The sequence below is a fragment of the Nothobranchius furzeri genome, chromosome 5, assembly GCF_043380555.1.
Source record: "Nothobranchius furzeri strain GRZ-AD chromosome 5, NfurGRZ-RIMD1, whole genome shotgun sequence".
NCBI lineage: Eukaryota > Metazoa > Chordata > Actinopteri > Cyprinodontiformes > Nothobranchiidae > Nothobranchius > Nothobranchius furzeri.
This window is the reverse complement of record NC_091745.1, coordinates 77,594,271-77,619,092: the sequence shown is the minus strand read 5'-3', so window position 1 is coordinate 77,619,092 and position 24,822 is coordinate 77,594,271. Positions and strand designations below refer to the sequence as shown.

The 24,822-nt window shown below is 43.4% G+C and overlaps 2 protein-coding genes and 2 long non-coding RNA genes across 5 annotated transcripts in view; 3 read left to right on the top strand and 1 right to left on the bottom strand.

Moving 5' to 3' along the window:
- The first annotated feature begins 655 nt into the window (after window positions 1-655).
- Window positions 656-22,635, top strand: prpf3 (PRP3 pre-mRNA processing factor 3 homolog (yeast)). The gene is made up of 17 exons (XM_015974938.3): window positions 656-766; window positions 1,172-1,325; window positions 6,445-6,575; window positions 8,245-8,418; window positions 8,487-8,558; window positions 8,650-8,891; window positions 8,984-9,102; window positions 13,784-13,971; window positions 14,048-14,211; window positions 14,355-14,437; window positions 15,982-16,125; window positions 16,201-16,300; window positions 16,399-16,512; window positions 16,587-16,705; window positions 21,681-21,758; window positions 21,835-21,890; window positions 21,975-22,635. Exons 2-17 carry the CDS (start codon window positions 1,181-1,183, stop codon window positions 22,122-22,124), a joined length of 2,079 nt encoding a protein of 692 aa, XP_015830424.1. The 5' UTR covers window positions 656-766; window positions 1,172-1,180; the 3' UTR covers window positions 22,125-22,635.
- On the top strand, window positions 10,387-12,050 carry LOC139069888 (uncharacterized). The gene is made up of 6 exons (XR_011520559.1): window positions 10,387-10,619; window positions 11,145-11,237; window positions 11,370-11,533; window positions 11,609-11,680; window positions 11,755-11,824; window positions 11,920-12,050. It is a non-coding gene; the product is annotated as an uncharacterized lncRNA (long non-coding RNA).
- LOC139069889 (uncharacterized) lies at window positions 12,347-12,958 on the bottom strand. Its single transcript, XR_011520560.1, has 2 exons — window positions 12,823-12,958; window positions 12,347-12,477 (listed from the first exon to the last, which is right to left on the bottom strand). It is a non-coding gene; the product is annotated as an uncharacterized lncRNA (long non-coding RNA).
- Window positions 22,636-22,719: 84 nt separating the features above from the next.
- Window positions 22,720-24,822, top strand: part of rprd2b (regulation of nuclear pre-mRNA domain containing 2b) — a 51,540-nt gene continuing 49,437 nt past the window's right edge. For both annotated transcript variants that reach the window (XM_054741136.2, XM_054741135.2), the window contains exon 1: window positions 22,720-22,958. In XM_054741136.2, the coding sequence (XP_054597111.2) occupies window positions 22,763-22,958 (196 nt within the window). In that variant the 5' untranslated portion in view covers window positions 22,720-22,762. The remainder of the gene's footprint in view (window positions 22,959-24,822) is intronic.

The following is a 24,822-nucleotide window of genomic DNA, read 5'->3' as shown; positions in this document are numbered from 1 at the left end:
TCGAGCTGCGGCCTAAGGTATCCTGTTGCCAAGAGCACATATAGACACCTTTATGTCTGAACATGGTGTTCATTATGGACAATCAATGACTGGCACAGAAGTCCAACAGCTTATTGGGGGGGGGGGGGGGGGGGTCCTCCCAACCACACCTGGGACAGGTGTGTGGAGAGGAGAGGTGTATGTATGACCTAATTATTATTAAATAAGTTTGCAGAACAGGATAACAAATGTCTGACAGAACAAACAATGCAGTCCACCTACATGCTAATTAAGTTCCTGTTTACAATCGGATTAGGAAGTTTTGCCAGGTCTTCTTATTTTTGATTTTCATGAGCTTTTCTAATCCATTTCGTTTTTATTTTTGTAAATAAAAGGCAAATACTTTGCACAGATTATATCTTTGTTTGGGTGACTTAAAGTCCTTAGACATATTAAAAACATGACCAACCACTTTTAAAAAATCCTTATTTAAACTAAATTATTCTCGGTGGGTTTTAATGTAATTTAAAAAAATAAAAACTGCCAGTAAACCTGTTATTTTCGTATTTGTCCCAGTTTAACAAATTATCTTGATATATTTTAAATCATCTCATTGTCCATTGATAATAAAATGTGGACAGTACCTCATATGATCAATAGGTGGCAGAAACAACAAGGTTTGAGAAAAATCACGAAGAAGATGCAAACGTCATTTCCGTTTCCAGGTCTTTTAGCAGAAACGTTGCGTGAACGGCGCGGCTAAACAGAAAGTTTTTCCAAAAACTTGGTGAGTTGGGTGATCTAAGTCCCTAAAACTTGATTGTTTGGGTATGTTCTGTTAAATTTGCTGCAAATTGTAAACAAGATAGGAAAATCGAGATATTTGCGGGTTTAACGAGGCCAAATTAGCTAATGTTGGTCGCTTGCAAATAGCACTATGCTAACATTAGTTAGCGGCTAACTGTGGAGTTTTAGCAGGTGAAGTTCATTTTAGCTTGCGTGCGTCCTGCTAATGTAACAGTTAATATACTCAAAAAAAATTTTGCAAGTATGTTTCGTTTGTGTATTGTCCTGTTTATTGTTTAATGCTGTTCGAGGCACCTAGGTCCGGGTGAAAGAGTTCGAAAACGAGGCCAGCATTAAAAAACTGAGTTTATCGTGGAATGATCGATCTGCATGTTGTGATTTGCAGGACTGGAGGATGTCCCTGCCTAAGCGGGAGGTGGAGGAGCTCAGACCCTGGGTGGAGCGCACCGTGAAGAAGGTGCTTGGATTCTCCGAGCCCACTGTGGTCACTGCAGCTTTACACTGTGTGGGAAAGGGGCTGGATAAAAGAAAGACCACAGGTAAACCAATGGACCATATTAGACTTATTATATCAAAAACATGCTAAACTCATTAAACGTCATGGTCAAAGTTGTGAAAAACGTTTTGACCGCCCACTTAAAACTGATAATTGAAGGTGTGGGTCACTGAAAAAACATTTTAAATTTTTTCTGATTCTAATGGGTCTTTCTGAGCGTTTAATGCATGCTTAACATGAAAATAGTCTCCTACACCTATCTCCTGCGTTAGCTTCAGATAGAAAACAGACGGTGAAACTCTAAGATTAGAAAAGCCTGACAGATCTATGTCACACTGTCACTTAACATTCATGGACTCACCTGTCTTGGCTCACAACAGAGAAAGTCTCTGCTAGTAGAAGCTAACTGTTGGTATTAGCAACTTCACCACACAGCAGAACTCCTCACTTTAGTTATTTGTGGAGATAAAACCTTGCAGAAAAATTAAGTCGCTGGTAGAGTCGAGATGCTGTTAGCCAATCCAAGGCAAGAATTCCAAATATCATGGAACAAGACACCAAATCCTGTTGTTTGAAGCTACTTTCCTCTCCAGCTGACTTGTACGCCCTGAAACGGGCACAATTTGGATTGTACAAAAAAAATTTCTGATCAGCTTGAATGTTTTTTATTTACTTTTCCACAAAGCTAATTAAAACGGCCAGTTAATTATCTACTAGCAGTAGGGTTGCCACGGTGTGAAAATGTAACCTCACGGTTATTGTGACCAAAATTATCACGGTTTTCGGTATTATCGCGGTATTTTTTAAACATGTTACATTTTCAGACAACTAAGTAAACTAGGGCTGCACGATATTAGAAAAACCTGCGATATTCGATAACGGTGCCTAATATTGCGATATCGATATTACTCGCGATAAATGAACAAATACTTAAGTATGCAGTGTTGATGTCGTCTGGCGTGTGACGTCTGCTCTGGGTTTAAAGCAAACAAAAACTAATGCATGAATTCCATTACAACATAACATTTTTATTGCAAAAATATGCAGCTGCACCTGCTACTGTATTAGCAGCTGCTCCTGCTACTGTATTAGCAGCTGCACCTGCTACTGTATTAGCAGCTGCACCTGCTACTGTATTAGCAGCTGCACCTGCTACTGTATTAGCAGCTGCACCTGCTACTGTATTAGCAGCTGCACCTGCTACTGTATTAGCAGGTGCACCTGCTACTGTATTAGCAGCTGCTCCTGCTACTGTATTAGCAGGTGCAGCTGCTACTGTATTAGCAGCTGCTCCTGCTACTGTATTAGCAGCTGCACCTGCTACTGTATTAGCAGCTGCACCTGCTACTGTATTAGCAGGTGCACCTGCTACTGTATTAGCAGCTGCACCTGCTACTGTATTAGCAGGTGCACCTGCTACTGTATTAGCAGCTGCACCTGCTACTGTATTAGCAGCTGCACCTGCTACTGTATTAGCAGCTGCTCCTGCTACTGTATTAGCAGCTGCACCTGCTACTGTATTAGCAGCTGCACCTGCTACTGTATTAGCAGGTGCACCTGCTACTGTATTAGCAGCTGCTCCTGCTACTGTATTAGCAGCTGCACCTGCTACTGTATTAGCAGCTGCACCTGCTTCTGTATTAGCAGCTGCACCTGCTACTGTATTAGCAGCAAAACAACAAACTGCATGCATGCAGTTTCTCAGTGACTTTAAAACATCACCTCCACCATAAAACTTTTTCTGATGCTCCAAATACAGAAAAACATCCCTTACCAGGGTTTCTGAATAAATAAAAAATCAGAAAATAAGTTTAAATGTTAAATAATAGTTAACATCACTTAAATGCAACAGCAAATTCTCTCATTGCTACTGAGCATTTTCTCCACTTATGTGGTTATGATATAAGGCTGTTGCTGTAACTGGGAAGTGAACTGTGCTGGGCCAAACTAGGAGAATATTAAGATTTTCTGAGGGAAAGAGAAAAACAATTGTCTACCTTTCAGAAGAGGAACTGGCAAAAAACTACATGGAAAATATGTGAAAACGTTTGTTTTTAACCCCAAATTGAACAAGTTTACCTAGATCTTAAAAAGCAGCTCAGATGATGAAACTGCAACTATGATTCTGATAACAAGCTAACAAATTGAACTAGCTCCTCTAAGATAACCGGCTAGCAGAGCTTCTGACTGACAGTTTATGTGCAGCAGCAAATCAACTATCCTGATTAACAAGGTCATAAAAGCTCATAAATGAAAAATCACTTTGATGTGTGGGGGAGCTTTTCCAGGCCCTCTTTAGCAGGGTGGGACTGGGAGGAGAGTGCTGTAGCCTTTTAGCTGGAAGCTAACCGGAGCCTGGGGCTAACGTCACCACCCGGTGGAACACTAGCGACATGAAGGTTGGTGGGTTGGTTCACCGGCACGTGTCGGAGTCAGCCCGGTTATTATCAGCTGCTTAACGACACCGAGCGGACTCACGTTCACGTTTGAAAGCAGCGCTGATTCCAGAAACCTCAGCACAAAGTGTGTTCGTTAGTCTGAGCCAGCATGATGAACAAGGGAAGCGAGCGGCAGCGGGGGCGGAGCGGAGATAGTGAAATTTTGGGGTAAGGGTCTACGTAGGGGGCGGGCGTATTACGTAAACGAACCCATCTGATTGGCCGCATAACAGAAGGGCTACATTTGATTGGTCATATAATACTTCCGCATAAAAAACAGCTGGTTTACAAAAAGTTGATGTATGACACAGATGGAAATGTTTGAACCAAACATTTATCGCCATTTTTGACGTGCTTTGCGATGGGTCTATCGCACTTCCTGTTATTGCGATGACGATAATTTTTCGATATATTGTGCAGCCAGGGTCCAAAATTAACACTCGCCACTCGCCAAATGCGAGCAAATTGCTCCATTTGGCGAGTAAATCTTTGAGCTCTATCTGCCACCTGGCGAGTAAATGTTTGCACCAAATTAGTTGTTTATCAGTCATCTTCCATGGATTTCTGATACTCCTCCCGCCTGCATGCAACGTACACAAACGTACGCGAGTGCCACATCCAACGTCATTTCCACCTATCCCATTCAATCAGTTTATCGAGTTAGCGGTTAGCTTCGTGTTAAAACTAGCGGTGAAATGTGGCGGTTTTTAACCGGAGTCAGCCAGCCTTCCAAAAGAAAACTCGTTGAACTGGAAGAAAAACCACCAGGACCAGTGGCAACCAGAAGATTTTGTGAAAAGTGGCGAACTGGAGATGGCGGAGTCGTGAGACAATGGCTACATTAGGGCTGGGCGATATGACGATTTTAGACCGTTTTACGATCTACACATCTGACGGTCTGTCATTTTTGAGAGACCTTTTTATCACGATTCACAGCTCTGCTGTTGAAATTCTGCCTTTGAATGAAAATAGAACTTACCTCAGGGGAATGACACGCCTTTGTTTGACCCTTAACCAATCAGAGTGAGTCATAGTAATATATTAGTGCCCCGCTTGTTTTCACGTGTGTGTGAACAAACATGGCTTCGGCCGCGGCTGAGCGACAACGAGGTTTTCGTTCCGAAGAGGAACGCAGGGTTTCCTTAGCGCGCGGCGCTAACAACTTAGCGACGTGACATGTCTCGGAGAAAGCGTAAAAACACGTTGGACGCATCTTCTGAAGCAGGAAAATAACACCGCTTCTTAAGCAGAGCACGACGTCGCCTCGGCTCGCCGCCGAGCCGGTCGGTCACTGGGTCGTTGGAGCTGCCCCGTGACTGCCTGATGGAAAACCAGCAGGTTTCATCAGACTCGTAGTTTCTTGTTTTTACCGCTCCCTCCTGCAGTCTTCCCCTATTAACATTTAAAATGATTCTGTAAATCCGTGTATCAATAGAAACAATCTCTGCCTCTGCCAGCTGCAGTAAATGTAGTTTCCAAATAATAAATAAGAGGTGCATTCATCTGTGGATCTCCTTTGATCTGCATTAGTGATATTTTCAGCACCAGAACAGTGAAGCAAAGAAAGATTCCTGAGTTTGTTAGTAATTTTATATATTAGGTGCATCTGACCTGTTCTATTTTTCTCTGAAATGAGATCAAATCAGTGCTTCTATGGGTTGTCTCCAATCTGCACTGGAAAATTTTACTTTATTTAGAGACTTGTTGCAGAAAATATTCAGAATGCGCAGTTTTTTGCTACCACAAGCGATCTCTGGTCCAGCTGCACATCAGAGCCGTATTTGAGCTTAACTATCCACTACATGAGCAACTGGGAGCTACATAGTATTTTGAAGAAGTTAATGTTTGCACAATACGTTTGCAATTGACATGTTTGCACTTTAAATTTGTTTACGATTTTAATTTATGTTAAGTTACTTGAAAAACGAGAAAAACTGATTTTTGTAATTGTTTCTCTCAGGGCTTTTATCATCTCTGGTGTGAGTTTAAAATATAAGTGTGTTAGCACTGTGCTGATTATCCCTAATATGAATAAATGTTTATTTATTCAATGTTTCTCTTCTTTAATACGCAATTGAAGTTATGCTATTCATGGATAAAAAATCGTGATAAAATCAAAATTGTGATAAAATATTGGAAAAATCGTGATATTCTATTTTTGCCATATCGCCCAGCCCTAGGCTACATTATGATGGCCACGTAGCGTTGCTGCCTTTCACAGACACTTTTTCTGCTCGTGCTGCAAACAGGATAGCCGTCTTCTATCAGCTGTCCCTCGGCATTCTTCAAATATCCAAAAGATGCCCGTACTTCCCACTTTGTCTTCTTTGAGGGATAATAAATGTCCTGAGCGCTGCCGTCTCCTCCTTTGGCCATTATGTCAGCTTTAGCTTCAAGAAAGTTTTGGTTGTAAACAACAAAGTGCGCATGTGCCGCCGGCAACTTCAGCAGATGATACGGTGGCTGGTAAGGGTCACTGCGCCTACACCGCAGCCACGCTAATCCACCGAGTTAATATATTTTTAAAAACAAGACGGTTATTATTATTGTCAACTTTTTTACCGGGGTTTACCGCTACACTGGTTACCGTGACAACCCTAACTAGCAGACGTTTTCGTTTGGACACATTACAAATTTATTAATCTGCTGTCTAATTACTTTCTGTGTGAAAATTTTGCTACAATGACGATTAAATTACTGATTTTCACCCTGTTGTGCTTTCAGACCAGCTGCGCCCTTTCCTTGATGACTCTGCTGGAGGTTTTGTGGAACGGCTTTTCGAAGCTCTCGAGGAGAGCCGCAGCTCCCGTGGAAACAAAGGAGGAGGTGAAAAGAACCGCAAGAGGGAGCTTAAGGTAACAAAGTGAACTGTTATGTCATCTTTGGTGTTCTTACTGTGTCTAGTTTCTAATTCCCTTTTTGGTTCTTTTTAAAACACATGAAAGTTTCTCTTTACCTTGCTAACATTTCGTTTGCCGACTGCAAAACATCTCCAGCGCTGAAGCTGATGGTGGCGTCACTTCCTACTCCGTTTTAACGAAGCGTTGGCAAGGTAAAGAGAAACCTTTCCTGTGTTTTAAAAAGAACCAAAAATGGAATTAGGAAATGTTTTGTCTTCATTATTATTGGACAATTAAATAATAAGATCAGAATGTGATTTAGCTGAAGAAACAAACGTTTTTTTGTTTATTTTTAATTGATTTATTTATTTTTTTACTAAAAACTTTGAGTTAAGGCTGCAAAATCCTTTAATTATCTCAAGTGCAATCCCGGTGAAACTCAAACTTAGTCTGGTGCAAAAGTTAATTTAAATCAGTAATTGAACGTAAAGGTGAAACTAATCTACGAGAGACTTGCATGCAAGTCTCTTTTGCTTCCAATGGAGGATAAAGCTTGGTTTATGCTTGATGCGTTCACTTTCCGCGCGGTGATGCGGCTCGCGGATGGAACGCGCTTCACAACTTGCAGCGTTTATGGTTCGTGCGGCTTGTCTCTGCGGTGAGCCAATATTCTCCCAAACTGTAGGGGGCAGCATGGAGCTCTACAGCATGCATCCAACACTACACCATAGAAGAAGAAATTACTGTTTACAACATGGCATTCCATTATTTTTAACTGCGTGCTTGTCTTTTCCGACAGTGCGAGCTATTTCTCTCCAAGAATTATTAACAACATGTTGATCACGGTGATCTCTGAGAGCTGAATCATACAAATGTCTGTGTTTACGAACCTCTGCCATACTAGTTCTTGCCGGTCCGCCATGTTTTTCCGCTTCTGTCCGCGTGGTTAGAAAATTTCCTAGGTGCGCGGTGCGGAAATTTTGGGCCGTGCTGAGACGCGGTGGAGGGGCGTGGTTGTTAAAATGAGGCAATTTCGCTGTGCGGACCTCGCGGACGCAACCTTTAGCCAGTGTTTCCCTTACGGCTGAAATCCCAGCGCCACGCCTACAAGATCCCAAGTTTTATTGATTTATTTTTATTTTTTTGCGCCGTTTCCCGAAGAAGCAGCAGGAACTACTCTGTTGTTGCTTGTGATCACAGCCGGCAGGCAGCAAGAAGGAGGATGCAGGGCAGGGTGGTTGCAGCTAGGGATGAGCCGAATACTCGTTTCAGTCGGGTTTTTAAAATTATTTTGTCTCTCTCTCGCTCTCCCTCTCTATCTCTCTCTCCCTCTCTATCTCTCTCACACACACACACACCTTAATCAACACTGTTTTGTTTAACTGTGTGTGGCTTCATGGTGGCGCAGTGGTTAACACTGTTGCCTCGCAGCACGAAGGTTTAGGTTCGAAACTCGGCTGCAGCCTTTCTGCGTGGAGTCTCCGCTTTGTTTTGGTTGTTTTGGCGTCGACATCATCCTAGCGCAACGTTCTGTCACTCTTAAAAAACAGTAAAAACTGAGAAACGCTGGCAGCGAATGAGTTAATGAAATAAAGCGTAACTGCGCTTTTCTTTGCCATTGATATGTGCTTTATTGACTTAACAAATTTGATTGCTGTTTGACGGTTTGGTTGTTGGGGCTCAGGATGTCTTTGGCGAGGAGACAGATGCTGCCGCCGCCGCCGTGAGAGAAGCTCCTGAAACAGGAGACGGGACGACAGTGAAGCGGAAACGAGTCCACCGCTTTGAGGAGGTGGAGGGCCCCGAGGTCATACCCGGGCCTCCATCTGAAAGCCCCGGCATGCTCACAAAGATGCAGGTAAAGCTCGTGTGGACGGCTGGTGGAGTATTTCAGTAGTGTTGTCTAATCATTTGTTTTACTAACAGATCAAACAGATGATGGAAGCTGCCACTAAACAGATTGAAGAAAGAAAAAAACAACTGAACTTTCCACCTTCAGTAAGGAGATTATTGACAAGTGTAAAAGTCACAAATATGAACAAAAATACACATTTTCTGCTTAAATTGTTCCCTTTTTCTACATTAACAGGCAGATCCTTCACCTGTTTCAAGACTTCTTGGTTCTGCTGGTGGCGCCTCGTCTATCGCCCCCTCCCAGGCTGCGAGCTTCATGAACGATGCTATTGAGAAGGCCCGCAAGGCTGCTGAGGTTCAGGCCCGTATTCAGTCCCAGCTGGCTATGAAGCCCGGTATCCTGGGGACTTTGGGGAACACGGTACCTCACAACTTAGTGGCTCTCGCTAATCTACACGCAATGGGAATCGCTCCACCGTAAGCACCGAAGGAAAGGCTGTTGTGTTGTGTTGTGATGTGTTTGTTCACACGGCCCCAATAAAGATGCATTCTCTGTGTGCAAAATACAGGAAAGTAGAAATTAAAGAGGTGAACAAACCAACACCTCTTATCCTGGACGACAAGGGCAGAACTGTAGATGCTTCGGGCAAAGAGATCGAACTCACGCACCGCATGCCCACGCTCAAAGGTACGTGCGTCGTATCGTCCTGGGTGGGGGTGCCGTTTGTTTGGTTTAAAGGGACATTATGGAAGTTTGACGGCTGAAACATGTATAGAAATAATAAATGTCTTCTTCATACATTCTCCTGCAATGCCCTGGTCCTGTAGAATGAGCCCTGGCATTTTTACTGTGATTGCCTGTTTTTCTGTAAAACCACAGAAAAAGAGAGATGCTCGGGTCGAGCAGGCTGCTTCATGCGCGTTCACGCTCAGGCATCGCCCGTAGCATTTGCTATCCGTAGCTTTAGCAGCAGAGAGAGAGGCAGTGCCACTTTGTCGCTGTTCCTAACGCACCCCCCCGCCGCAGAACATCGGACAAGAAAAGGGCTGGATGGGCTGCTCGTGTAACCGTGTCGTCGCTGACGCCGTCAGCGCGCAGCAACAGAGAGTCCGTCAGCCTGACAGACTCCCTCAGGGCATCCGCGGGTCCTTAAAAAGTCTTAATAAGTCTTAAATTTGCTTTTCCAAATTTAAGGTCTTAAAAATCCTTAAAAATGACAAATAATCCTTAAATGCAGTTTCCAAAGGTCTTAAATTACCACAAAGACCCAATAAAAAAGATTCTTTAATTTCTATAAAATTTTCATGAATTTCTAGTTAGTGTTCCACTTTTTTGTGTACGATGGTGCCGTAAGCGGAACCGTACACATGCAGTTGGTTGTGAAAGGGGGCTATTTTTAGATGAGGACATTAGCTGGTTAAAGAGCAAGTAACGTCTAAATTAACTTTTTTTGCTGATGAACTGTATGAATGAGTGTCTAATAGTGTTTTAAATGTGTGTATTCATTATTTTAGCATTTTGGTGCATTTTCTTAAAAAATTAAAAATTCTGCCTAAATACCACAGTATAGCTCCACCACCTTCAGCTTAAAACAGTTTGAGTCATTTTGAATAAATTTTAGCCAATGGCTAAAGAGTAAGATACTACGTAATCCAGTAGAGTACTACGTAGCAGCTCTGTGTCAACGTTATAAAAGCATCGGGAGTCTCGGCCACGCCTTGTGGCGAGTTGGGAGTTGGATTTGCATGAGAGTGTAGGAGGCTAGCCGTAGTTCAGCATTAGCATATAGCATTAGCATATCCTAGTCTTTAGCATAGCTTTTAGTGTTATACATACTTATTTAGTGTTAGCTTGGCTGTTGGATATTGTAGTTTAGTTACTGTTTGGCTGTTAGTGTAATTAGGAAAGTAGTTCGGGTTTAGTGCTCCATATCGTGTTAGTATGGTGAGATGGTGTAGTGTAGTATGGTTGCGGAGCTCTGTCGGGTTGCACTCCTTTCCGCTGGACTTAGAAATTAGGCGCCAGTGGTTGCGTGTCTGGAAAAGATTCAGCTCCCGCCTGGTGCTGTAGTTTGCAACCAGCATTTTACCCGCGATTCTGCACGTCTCCGTTCCAAGAGGGAGGCTGTGCCCACCGTGGCTCTTCCGCGATTTAGATGCAGCCCACCGACTCTGCTCCCCCACCATGACGGGCTCCAGTCTGAGGTGAGTAAGCTAAATAAAAGTTTTAACATCTTCTAAAGACAATTTCCTACCTAAATGCAAAGTTTGAGAGACGTGGTTCACTCCATTTAGCTAATATCAGTCTGCACTGCCTTCGGGCTATTTTGTCAAGTTCACAAAATGTGGAACGGGATGTAAGGTTAGAATCAGCGGCGAATCGGAACATATCTCGAAGCCCTGGCCGACAAAACGGTCCACATGACTGTCAGGCTCAGAGAAAATTCGGGTTGTTTTTGTGTCAGTCGGTAATTCAGCAACAGTGACTCTAAACTAACGCAGCACTAGTTGACAGACAGCATTACAGCGTGAAATCCAGCACAGCGTGACCCGGTTCCGTGAGGAATTCTGTTCAGGAGGTCGCATTTCAGGGTCTCCACATCATATGTGACTGACTTTTACTTTATAATAACATCACACACTAGGAATGTTATAAAGCGCCTATATGGGACAGTTTCTTTTGTATTTTATCTGACTTTATAAACAACAATGTGCTTCTATTTTTTTCAGGCTAAATCTACCCAAGACACTGGCTGTCAGACTGATTTAGTAATCTGCAAGAATGCACTTGTCCAGGCTGACGTGGTGTTACCCGTAGCAAAGGTGAATTATTTTTAATAATCTTCTATGTAAACATTTTATTACCTTCTAGTTTTAATTTGTTTTACAGATTGTTACAAGTGATTTTATGCTCTTTTAAACATTTATAAATGTGCTGCTTCTTTGTTTTTATAGAGCTCACAGCCTCAGTGTCTTGTGACACAGGGACCATGACAGAAATTCATCTTCCAGAAGGTCCCAGAGCATCCACACCTCCTGAAAAGACCACGGTGTGAGGTGTCTGCTGTTGATTCCAGCTTCCACCTCAGTGACAGTGCAAGCTCAGTGAACTGTTCAAGGTAAAAAAAAAATTAAAACATTTCTGAATTTTTAAGATATTAACAATTAAATAAGTATGTGATTACATCATGAAGGAGGCTACTGATTCTGGCCCTGTGACACTTGGTGGTCACCACCAGGTGGTGACGTGTGAGCTGATTCACCTGGTAAATAACTTTTAAATTAAATATTTTGTTTTTGCTATCAAAAGTAAATTAACTAATAACCTGCATTACTGCAGGACACTCAGCAAAATATGGACTCTACACCATGAGGCAGGCACACGTTAATACTCAATAAGAGCACATAAGGTAAGCAACACCACATATTATTTTTATTACTGTACACTGTCCTGGATTTGTTTTCTTTCTGCATGATTTGTTTTCTTTCTGCATCTCATCATTAGCCTGGCTGATCACCTGATAACTCCTGTCATCTGGTTATGACAGCATGAGGATGTCCTCACACACCTGTAACCTATCAGCTCATCTGGCAGAATAGAGAGAGAAGAGACAACACCACATCTCCTGTTCCTGGAAAGCCTTCAGCCATCCTTTGATGACTGAGAACCTCCATCAGCTCTGTCTCCTGTCTGCCTACAATTATTATAATAAATATTGTGTTTGACAAGTTTTTTGTGCTGCCAAATATCTCATTTTGATTCCAGTTTTGATATTTTAATGGATATTTATAAATTACATTAATTGAATTATCACATTGTCGCATGTTTAACTAGCTCTATTGTGATGAATTAAACTAGCACCTCACTGTTAAAAGCTCGTTTTAATTTCAAGCATGTTTAAGTATTTATGGACATGAACAAAAACAGGAAATATATAAATTGAGATTTATTTAATTAATATAACAAATAAGGGGGAAAGAGTCATTGAAAGGCACATTCTTCTGGAAGCTCCTGATCCCGACGACATCAGCAGGAGACCAGCTGCAGACACCAGAGGATCACCTGCAACCAAGAGCAGCTAGTATCAGTAAATAAATAATGAAATCAGGGCAGTTTTAATGGGCTGAACACATTACAGAATAATTTTCTCATGGGATATTTTCATAACTTTATGCAGCAGACTAGCTTGAGCCCAGATCTCCTGGAGAGCTGCTATCCAGCACGTTTCAGTGGATTTTCCTGCTTTAACAGGTTAGATAAGCTGTTAAGCAGCTCAGCTGTTTGTTGCTGATTAAAACCAGGTGTGTTGATGCAGATAAATCTCTAAAACATGCTGAATACTAGCTTTTTAGGGCCATGGAGACAAACCCTGCAGCTAATCCAATGCTATGGCTAACGGCTACTTACGTTCAGAGATGGGTCTGTTGGGTCGGTTCCAGTAATTTCAGGCAACTCACAAGCTCAAAACAATAAGGCTCATGTCCGCTTGTCTCCTCCAAATAGACTTGGTCCCTTTCTTCTCGAGTGTCTGGGTAAGGAGGGGGAGAAACGTCCTCCACTTCTAATGACTGCTCAGAGTGAAGGGAGCTAGCTTCGTCTAGTTAGCCGTCTCTTCGTCACTGCCACGGCTCCGCCCTCTCGGTCCTCCAGGCAACGCCTACTAATGTTGCAGTTTTCAAAATTGATACGTGGGTGGGGTAAGACTCTTGAGGCACACTTGACATGCACTTTAAGCTAGTGGGCGCTTGCGCCATGGGGAAGTGCAAGTTTAATGGTAACTGGATGGCTAATCCTACATCCGCGACGTGGTTAGCACCGTTTCCAGGCAATAGCTGGAAATTATCGCTTAAATTTGGTCAAAGTGGCCTTAAAAAAGGTCTTAAAAAGTCTTAAATTTGGCTCCCTTAAACCTGCAGATACCCTGCTCCCTGTTGCTGCGCGCCGGTCATCCTCGGACAGGAAATATTCTTCCTCCGAATCCGAATCTGTCAGTGCTAGACGAAGAGCTTCGTCAGTGCTGAACATTCCTCTCGGCGTGTTTTTTCCTTTACCACTCGCTCGCTCTCACTCATCTGACTGCTCTGACAACCCCCACGGCTCTGCCACTGGTGGGCGGGGTTCAAACGCTAAATATTCCATAAATTTGAATAGTAACATACCCGCAAATGCTGCTAGGATTGAAGTTACAGGTGTCTGCCGCCCCGCAGTGTAACGTTTTAACTGCATGAGGGCTCATTTCTGCTGCTGTGGCTTATTAAATCCAACATTGCTGTTTGTCGCAATTCTGCGACTTTGGCGCTTAAAGGGTTAAGATGATTCACTGCCCTCATGCGAATGCTCCCTAAACTGTCCTCCTCGCTCCATGCAGCCAACATACGAGCTGTGAAGAGGGAGCAGTTCCGTCAGCAGCTGAAGGAGAAGCCTGGGGAGGACCTGGAGTCCACGTCCTACTTTGACCAGCGTGTACTTGCAACAGCAGCCCAGCGGACTCGTCGCACCTTCAGGTTCCACGAGCCGGGTCGCTTTGAAAAGATCGCTCAAAGAGTCAGAACTAAGGTGAGTGGATTCTGCACCGAGGTTTACGTTGGTTTAAAATCATCCTTTAGGAGTTTTTCACGTCTTCCCCAATCAGGCCCAGCTGGAAAGGCTGCAGAATGAGATTGCCCAGGCTGCAAAGAAGACAGGAATCCAAGCTTCCACCAAACTGGCTCTGATCGCTCCTAAGAAAGAGATCGGCGATGGAGAGGTGCCCAACATCGAGTGGTGGGACTCTTTCATCCTTCCCTCCATACCCGTGTAAGAAATGACATTTCTAAAGCGTGGGGAGTGTTTAGCAAGCGTCAGCGACTCTGGAGAGAAGCTGACCGTCAAATTTTGTGACAAAAAAGATTGTTTCTATAAAGGACTCATGTCCCCCCCCCCCTGTTTGTCTTGCACAGAAATTCAGCCACGAAATTTGAAGATCTGGATTTGTTTGGTGTGACAAACTTAGTCGAACATCCTGCTCAGATAAGTCCTCCAGGTACGTTTGTGAATCATGCAGAAGTGATTTCAGACGGTGAAACTCTAGGATTAGAAATCCTGACAGATCTACGTCACACTGTCACTAACATCCATGGACTCAACCATCTGGACTCACGACGGGGGAAGGCTGTTGTTGGTTTAGCGTCCAGGAAGCAGCAGAGAACGTCTTAAACTAGTAGAAGCTAACCGTTAGCATTAGCAACTCCACCACACAGCAGAACTCCTCCAGGCTTGTGTTATTCGTGGAGATGAAACATCAACGTTGCAGAGCAGACAGTCAGTGGTAGAGTCGTGTTGCTGTTAGCCAATCAGAGGAGAGATGTCCAGATCCTGCTGTCTGAAGCTACTTTGTCCTCCAGCTGAATTCTCCATGCTGGAACAGGCTCTTCTGGGCTTTTGTCTCCCAGAGTACGACTTCCAAGGCATTCATTCTTACTATAGACAACTTCAGATGAACCGATTAAACCAGTGTTCATCACCTTTATAATTTCTGTTCCAGTGAATACACCTCATGGGCGTTTTTGTACCCAGACATTGCGTAAACATAGTGCGGCGGGCGTACATGCATCATTTACCCAAACAAAGCTATTCAGGCAAACATGGCCGACGAAGAGATAGAATTCCTCTCACTGATCGGACTTATGTTGAGCATAATTCTGCGCACACGAAGACGCATAAGAGACCTGGGTGATGAAGCTCAATGGTTAATAAAGGAATCACGGAAGCGGTGTGAAGTGCTCCGTCGCGTGTCTAGGAGACGGTACCGTAGGAGGCGAGCTGCCATGGTTCACCGCATGCTACAGGAGCGAGCTATCTAGGTGTGCACAGCGTCCCCCGGTCCCCCCCTCCTCCCTGTCTGGAACACGACCTCACCAGTCTAAAGCAGCCACCCTGACCGTGACAAGTCCGGTCCTGTTACTAGAGGCTTCGTCCGGTTTAATTACTGAAAAGGTTATCCGGATGTTTGTATTCAGACACAAAGGTCTTAAGGACAGAGTCCCGAACATTTCCGTTTTTCATGGCCTGCCTGAAGGGGGCTTACGTCAGGGCGCTCAGTGGAGGGGGAGCATAGATCCCCACCTCCACTTAAACACTACTTGTAGAGCGCCCAGGAAGCAACAGTCGACCACCGCCCCCGGGGCAGAGGGTCCCCACGGAGAGAACACTGGATTAAAATGAGTAAAAATATGAAAATAAAAGAGCTGATATAAGGGACAAAAGTAGGACAATTAGTAATAAATAAAATCATATAGATAGTAAATTAATATTAAATAATGAAACTGTGCTAAAAGATAATCATATAAAACATGCAAAGCCAGTAATAAGATATAATGTAAAACGAGAAATAAAACTATAATAAATAATTAGATATAAGCTAACCTAAATAGGTGGATCTTGAGCCTGGACTTAAAAACATGAACGTGTGGTGGTACGAGCATTATTTCATCAGAAGCTAATATAGACGTTCGTATTTTCTGTCTGTAGAGCAGTCTTAACCCCATGTTCCCATCTTTAAAGCATCTCTATGGTTTTTGTTTTCAGTGGACAGAGATAAGCCGGTAACTTTGGGTGTGTACTTGACAAAGAAAGAACAGAAGAAACTGAGAAGACAAACGCGGAGAGAGGCACAAAAAGAAGTGCAAGAAAAAGTTCGTTTGGGGCTGATGCCGCCACCAGAACCCAAAGGTAGAGCGGTATTCACCACTGTTGCAACGTGAGGCTGAGCAAAAAGTGGCCGACGTTTGTTTTTATTCCTTTTAGTCCGCATCTCCAACCTGATGAGAGTCTTGGGGACGGAGGCTGTTCAGGATCCCACCAAAATTGAGAACCATGTGAGAATGCAGATGGCCAAGAGACAGAAGTTAGTATCTTATTTTAAATCTGGTCATTTGTCTTCTCGCTGGAAAACCAGTCGACTGCGGGCTCAAACATTTCCCTTTTCCAACTTTTACACTGCAGAGCTCACGAGGAGGCCAACGCAGCTCGTAAGCTCACAGCAGAGCAGAGAAAAGAGAAGAAGGTCAAGAAGTTAAAAGAAGACGTCAGCGATGGAGTTCACATTTCAGTCTACAGGTACTGATTTGTGAGGAGGGAGCAAATAAAATGGTGTTTCACAGCGTTTGAAAGGAAAAACTTTGCCTTTCCAGAATCCGTTACCTGCAAAATCCTGCAAAGAAGTTTAAAGTGGAGGCCAACGCAAACCAGCTGTACTTGACAGGGACGGTGGTTCTGCACAGAGACGTCAACCTGGTTGTGGTGGAGGGAGGTGAGGAATGATCTGTGAGCCGGGCTGGTGCCGGTTATCTCACTCGTAACTAGAGTCGTCACGGTGTGAAAATTTAACATCCTGTTATTGTGACCAAAATTATCACGGTTTTCGGTATTATCGCGGTATTTTTTTTAAACGTGTTAAATTTTCAGACAATTAAACAAACCCTGTATATCAGGAAAATATTGTCCTCAGTTTGTCTAAATTTAGCCTAAAATGTTTTATTTTGTAATTATGTTGTTTATTTGTTTACATTTTTTCCCTTTAGTCTTTAAAATCCCAATATTTGCCCATAACTTCTTATTTTATGTCTGTTTGATGTCATCATTTTAAAAATATTAGACCAGATGATACTCAGTACTCAAGTAGCCTTCTAATCAGATACTTTTTTACCCTTACTTGAGTAATAAACCCTATATCAGGAAAATATCGTCCTCGGTTTGTGTCCTTCCAGTGAGCTTTGCAGATGTGGGAAAATGTCATCAGGCAGTAATCGTTGTTAAATTCATAATTATTCTCGGAGAGAGACCAACTCTTATCTGCCCCTGGGAGCCCCGTAATGCATAGCGTCATTTCAACATGGCGGTGTCCGCGACATGGTTTATATGCAGGTAGCGGCGCTGCGGCTGCTTTATATAGCGACTCGTTGCATTCTCCCTCAACCCAAATACTCAGATCACGCATTTTAGCTAAAACGCTAACGTTAGCTTGCCTTGCGTTGACTGTAGAGTTGTGGGTGATGGTCACGCAGATGTGTCATGAGATTTGAAGCGTTGCTGCCTTTCACAGACACTTTTTCTGCACGTGCTGCCAACAACTGTCCCTCGGCATTCTTCAAATATCCAAAAATTGCCCGTACTTCCGACTTTGTCTTCTTTGAGGGATAATAAATGTCCTCCTGAGCGCTGCCGTCTCCTCTTTTGGCCATTATTTCAGCTTTAGCTTCAAGAAAGTTTTGGTTGTAAATAGGGCTGCAACTAACGATTATTTTCCTAATCGATTAATCTGTCCATTATTTTTTCGATTAATCGATTAATCGGTTTGTTATTGTTTAGCTATTTAACCTCTACAAGTGATGAATACATTTCAGTTAAGAAAAAGAAAAACAAGAGAATTGTGCAGTTGACTGCAATCTATTTTATTGCACATGAACACAGTCAGCGGTGTAAAATGAGCTAAACAGTGCAAAATATCAGTCCAGAATAATTTTTTGGCATCAAAATATAAGCGGTAAATTCCATAAAAAATTATGTAGAATCTAGAATAGAGTTTGTAAGTGGTATGCATTGCTGGAGGGTGAGTGTCTTGTTCCCCATGTAGTTGTCCATTGTTGCTTGTTTTTTTCTGCATAAGAAACACAAATTGACTGACATAAGTACACATATAAAATAAAGCAGCACACACACTACAACAGTAAATCAATATTATATTATTTGAATTAATTAACAATATACAGTGATCATTTATTTTGATAAAAATGTGTTGTGAGGCGTTTTACAGTGTTAGATAGTAAAACAGCCTTTTAATAATCACACGTATATAATAATCTTATAAACAGACGTGCTAAATTTGGCAAGCGCATGATTCACAACACGGAGATTCACAATTGCATCTAGTCAATCAGAAGTAGAACACCGTAGACTGATGCGGACAAAAAACATGTTTAACATTCACTATAACGAACTCAGTTAAAACACTAAGTCCCAAATGTGATCTGCGTGGAGTGATGACTTCTTTTCTGTTACTTACCGGGCTGGCTCTTCCTCTGCTGCATCAGCCCCCACATGCTTTCATCTCAAATGTTCACTTAGGGACGTTGTGCTTCCGTGCCATGCTAGATGGTTTTTGCATATTTTACAGGTCACCCGTCTTTTCATGGCATCTAGAGTGAAGTGCTCCCATACTCGTGAGGTTTTTGTCCGGGGTTTCTCTTCAGTTTTGTTGCTTCTATTTTTCTTCCGTATTTCTTCTTGTTCCGCCATCTCTCACAGCAAGATGAGCGTCAGTAACGTGATACGTCATGAAAACCGAGGGCACTTATTGGCTTGTTTCTTCTTCTACGGCTCCACTGGTAGATCAGTGGCTCATTACTGCCACACACTGGCGGCAAATTTAACAGATTGTAACCGATGTCAGATTGTGGTAAAAATAGACTTTATGCGGTAAAATGTGATTATTAAACAACTAATCGATGACTAAAAAAGTTAACTATTTTAATAATCGATTATAATCGATTAAATCGATTAGTTGTTTCAGCTCTAGTTGTAAACAACAAAGTGCGCATGTGCCGCCGGCAACTTCAGCAGATGATACGGTGGCTGTTAAGGGTCACCGTGCCTACGCCGCAGCCACGGTAAACCCACCGAGATAATAGTTTTTTTTTAAAAACAAGACGTTTTTTATTATTATTATTATCATCATCAACCTTTATTTATAAAGCACATTTAAACGCCGCCAACACCAACCAAAGTGCTGTACAAGACAATACATCACCAAACTAGATACAGCAACATATAATAGATAAAACAAATAAAAACCATAATAACAAAAAAAAAAAAAAAACAGGAAAGCACAAGGGTTAAACCGTCTCAGCCGGGAAAGCCAGGGAATAGAAATCGTCGTCATCTTCCTCCACTTATCCGGGTCTGGGTCGCGGGGGCAGCATCTAGGGAGCTCCAGACCGTCCTCTCCCCGGCCAGCTCCTCCGGCAGGACCCCAAGGCGTTCCCGGACCAGATTGGAGATAGCAAAGCTGCCCTCCCTGTGGAGGGTAACTCTGAAGTGCCTTTTTTCTTCCACCTGAACCAATCCTCATGTAACCATCTGATCTCTATTAAGGTAGCGCGACTCAGGGTTGCGAATGTCCCCGGACAGCTTAAGGAGATCCCTCAGCAGGATCAATGCACGTAAAGCTCCGGGTCCTGATAATATTCCTGGCCGGGCACTGAGAGACTGTGCAGTGGAACTAACTGATGTCTTCACAGACATCTTCAACATATCACTTACCCAGGCTGTTGTCCCCACGTGCTTTAAAGCCACATCAATTATTCCGGTCCCAAAAATGCCATCTCCCTCCTGCTTTAACCCTCCCACTGCCTTTATGGGTGACCCCGCGAGGAAAGTTGACCATTGAGCAGGATTGACGGTTTATCCCTTGCAGTCCATGTGGCAGGGGTGAGGTGGTGCTCACTCCTCACCCCTGCCACATGGACCCAAGGGATAAACCATCAACCCTGCTCAATGGTCAACTTTCCTCGCGGGGTCACACCCATTAGGACAGTGGGAGGGTTAATGACTACCGTCCTGTTGCACTTACTCCCATCCTTATGAAGTGCTTCGAACGGTTAGTCATGCAACACATCAAGTCTGTTCTGTCCCCCTCCCTGGACCCCTTCCAGTTTGCATACCGGCCCAACCGCTCGACCGATGACGCCATCTCCACTGCACTCCACTCAGCACTCACACATCTGGACAAAAAAGACTCATATGTCCGGATGCTGTTCATAGACTTTAGTTCAGCATTCAACACCATCATCCCCCAACAGCATACTCAAAAACTGGTCAAGCTGGGTCTCAACACCTCACTGTGTAACTGGCTGTTGGACTTCCTCATTGGAAGACCATAAGCAGTACGGGTTGGCAGAAACACATCCAGCACCATCATTTTAAACACGGGGGCCCCTCAGGGATGTGTGCTGAGCCCCCTCCTCTTCACTCTGCTGACCCACGACTGCACACCATTACACAGCTCTAACCTCTTCATCAAGTTTGCGGATGACACGACAGTGGTGGGTCTGAAAAACAACAGGGATGAGACCGACCACAGGAACGAGGTGAGCCGCCTGACCACGTGGTGTGCTGACAACAACCTCTCTCTGAATGTGGAGAAGACCAAGGAGATTGTTGTGGACTTCAGGAGAGCACACACTCAGCATGCTCCTCTGACCATCGACGGTGTGTCTGTGGAGAGAGTGAGCAGCACCAAGTTCCTGGGTGTGCACATTACAGAGGATCTCTCCTGGACAAACAACACCATAGCATTGGCCAGGAAATCACAGCAGCGTCTCTTCTTCCTCCGCAAACTACGAATAGCAAGAGCACCAGCCCCCATCCTGTACACTTTCTACAGAGGCACCATCGAGAGCATCCTTTCGTGCGGCATCACTGTGTGGTTCGGAGCCCGCAACGTATCCTGCCTTAAAACCCTCCCAACACATAGTGAGAGCAGCAGAGAAGATCATTGGGGTCTCTCTCCCCTCCCTACCGGACATTTACAGCACCCGCCTCACAAAAAGGCCCTTCGCATTGCGGCTGATCCCACTCACCCAATGCAAAGCCTCTTCGAGCTGCTGCCGTCAGGGAGGAGACTGCGGAGTCTCAAGGCCAGGACCAACAGACTAAAGGACAGCTTTATCCATCAGGCAGTTAGGAAGCTAAACTCCCTCCCGGCTCTGCCCCTCTCCTCTCTTTTCCCCCACAGTCTCTCTGAACTCGGTTACTTTTACACGCTCACACTCTCACTAGTGGTCTGCACAAGTCATTTTGTGCAGTATTGATCTGCCAATTACCTCAAAAGACTTCTGTCTGTCACTTATGGTAAAATTACAATCTCCATTTGCACTGTGTGTCTAGATTGCACTACTTTTTAACATTTTTTTAACATTTTTAAAACTCTGTTTATACTAAATGTTTATTTGCTATCTAGCGAGGGTTTTAGAGTAACATAATTTCATTTCTCTGTATGTCCTGTGCTTGTGGCAGAATTGACAATAAAATTGACTTTGACCGCAGCCACCAATTCTTGTCATGTGTCTATGCCTATGCATGTCTGATCTCTGAATTGTGTGTACTGAAACTCTAATTTCCCTCTGGGACTAATGAAGTATCTTTGAATTTGATCTGTTCCTTTCACATGCTTTAAGAGAATCGTGACGCAAACACCTAAAGTAAATCCGCTTCTTTCTACGTTTTAGGTCCCAAGTCCCAGAAAAAGTTTAAGAGACTCATGATGCACAGAATCAAATGGGAGGAGCACAACTCTAAACGTGATGGTAAGTGTGGTTTTGGTCGTGCTACTTAAGTTGTTTTAAATTATCATTGAATTTGTCAACCTTTTGTATCATTTAGATCCAGATGGTGATGACGACACCAGGAGAAACAACAAATGTTGGCTGATTTGGGAGGTGAGTGGCACATTTTACATTCTGCATTTTAAAATGTCTTTTTCTGGTCTTGTTGAGTTTTTTTTTTTTTTCTGGGCTCTCCAGGGAACAGCGAAGGAGCATAGTTTTGGGGAGATGAAGTTCAAGCAGTGCCCCACAGAGAGCTTGGCTCGAGAACACTTTAGGAAGCATGGCACAGAGCACTACTGGGACCTAGCCCTGAGCCACAGTGTGTTAGACGGCACAGATGACTGAAACCTTACAGAGGAGCATTTTGTTTCAGTCAGGGACGTCTGCCGTCAGCCAGCCTGCAGATCCACGTCCTTGCTGCAGTTTGCTCCTCTCTGTGGTAATCTTTTTGGATGGACTTTGATGTTTTTGTCCGAACAGAACCGATCAGGGCACCTGCTGAGGAGCGTGTGTCGAAATGCGTCAGTGTTCCTTTCTTTGGTGATATAGGCTTTCTGTCATATATTTTTTGGAGACAGATTGCACTGTGTAATGTAAATACCTCTCCCAAGGCTGTACGTGACGAAGAGAAAGTCAGATTGTCGTGGCTTAAACTGAGTAAAAGTGCACCACATCTGCAACAACGTGCACAACTTTTGTGCCAGCACATTGAGAGAAAAGAAACTAATAAAAGCTTTACAGAAGTTCCTTAAAGGATTTGTTTTGGAGAAATTGGTAATGTTTTGAATGCTGTAGCAACATTTCTCTGTAACATTACAGTCACTGCCTTAAATAAATAAAACGTACCCCCATTTCAGTTCGTTTCGTTTTTTAACTCGCGCAGCATGACGCGCGAGTTGTTATGGTAAAACCCAAGGGGCGTGTCTTCCCCGAGTCATCCTCTTTACCCCGCCTAGCTCCTTCATTCCCTCAGTGCTGGGAAGATGGCGGCTGGTTCGGGGGCTCCAAGCGGCCAAGGAGCCCGCAGCTCCACCTCTGCTCTGGAAGCATCGTTGGACCGTCGCTTTGAAGGAATATCCAACACTATGGAGGCAATACAGGGACTCTCAACCTGGTGCATTGAAAACAAGAAACACCACGGACTCATCGTTCGCTACTGGATGAAGTGGCTTAAGAAATGTGAGTAGCTTTGCCGCTGAAGCTAACTCGCTAGCTAACGCGCTACAGCCAATTCGTATGCATTTCAACCCTAACAGCGTCCAGCTTTGCAAGACCAGTCTTGTGATAAAGTTGTACGGAGTGTCAATGTGTTCATTCCACGACAGCATTTCTTACTTTAGGAGTGTAAAAGTAATCCTAAATCGATTTAGTCGTTCACAGCCAACGCAGGTGATATTTCTGCCTAAAATTAGCTGCTAATGGTAGCTAAGCTAACGTTTAGCTGATTGGACTGTTTTCAAATGGGCCTGGTCTGGCTTTACCCGCCCATGCACCACACAACTGCTAAAACCAGAGAAATTAGGTAATCCGTTGTATTGATTTACAAGATAATATCTTATAAAAGTTCTGCAAGTCTTAAGTTAAATCCTAACGATCTTGTGCGGTTTAGATGGTGATGTCGTTTAATCATGGACTCCACTGGCTAAAGTGAAGGTGCACGCCACTTTCAAACTGTCGTCTGTCCTTTACATTTATTTTCATTTTGATGCACGTTGAGCAGCTGCTTTGACAAAGCTAATTCAAATTGGAAATATTTTTTAAATGACCCATAAAAGTTATGTCTTGTTAAACAGCAAGTCACCCCAAATCAACTTTTGTTTATCAGATATAAACTATATAAATACTCGTCTAATCGTGCTGCAGACACATGTAGTCAATAATTTGACACTTTAGTGCATCTTAGTTAAAATTTTAATATTCTGCCTAAAACTTGTTCGTGTTGTGCCATCTTAAGGTAAAAACTGCACTGCATTTGAATTTAAATCTGCCTGGCTATTGGCTAAGAATTACACTATGACGTTAGCTGGTACATTATGATGTCACAATGTCGTTGTGAGCCTGTGTGTGTGCATTTGTTAGTGACTCCGCCCTCTAGCTCTGCCAGGCAACAGCATTTGTTGCATTTTTTAAACAGGAAATGGGAGTGGAGTAAAGCTTGGGGCACACCGGAGGCAGATGCGCCGCGCCACACCTTCATTTTAAATCGTATCGATTGCGTTTTAAATCGTATCGATTGCGTTGCTGGGTTTCACATGATGTTCCATCAAGGTCACTAAATGCAGATGGGGGTCTGGAAGTAGCCAGCGCTGCACAGAACGCTATTTGTGACTGGGCGTTAATATAACAAAATTCCAAGCGGTCTTCGGTTATTACAATCACTCTAATCAGGACAAAGATGTACATATTTTTTTTTCCAAGACCCGAAAGTGGTGCACCACAAAGAACTAAACTAAAAAAATGTATTGAAAGAAGAGGCTCAGTTGTCTACGGCTAAAAACAGGAGCTGAAACGGACAATGCTAGAGTTTACAGCGATCAATAACCTATAAAAGATTACTAAATGATCAATCAGTTACTTAGAAACAGCCATCATCGAGCTATTTTTAGTTGTGGAGCAAAACACTTCCAGTGAGTTTGGCACGACTGCAGAGTCACATGAGGCACGCGAGTGAAAACCAGCAATGAGGCTAAAACGCTTTTTTTTTTATTCCGCTTATTACGTGCCATGGGAAGTTTCCTAGGAAAACACTATCAAGCGAGTACTTGTGAGCTATTATAAATCTAGTGAAATAAGCTAAATTGTGTGAATCCTCTGTTTATGGTTAGATGATCATTAGACGTGCCTGATGAACTCGATTCACATCTGAATCGTGGTTCTTACTTATTCAGAATCGATTCATCAATGTTCGGAGTCGATCCTGTCCAAAAGCCTTTACAGACTTTTTCCTGGCTCAAATTGAGGCAGAGGTGGTACCATCTTGACCATGGACCAGCACATGCATACTCTGTGCGTTCAACTGCCTCACTTTGTTAAAGAGCAAGTC

Excerpts from the sequence above, each read along its gene's own strand:
- prpf3 (XM_015974938.3), top strand. The coding sequence starts at position 1,181 with ATGTCCCTGCCTAAGCGGGAGGTGGAGGAGCTCAGACCCTGGGTGGAG. Across the intron at positions 8,892-8,983 it reads GCAATGGGAATCGCTCCACC|GAAAGTAGAAATTAAAGAGG; the intron begins GTAAGCACCGAA and ends TGCAAAATACAG. Across the intron at positions 16,126-16,200 it reads GCCGCCACCAGAACCCAAAG|TCCGCATCTCCAACCTGATG; the intron begins GTAGAGCGGTAT and ends TATTCCTTTTAG.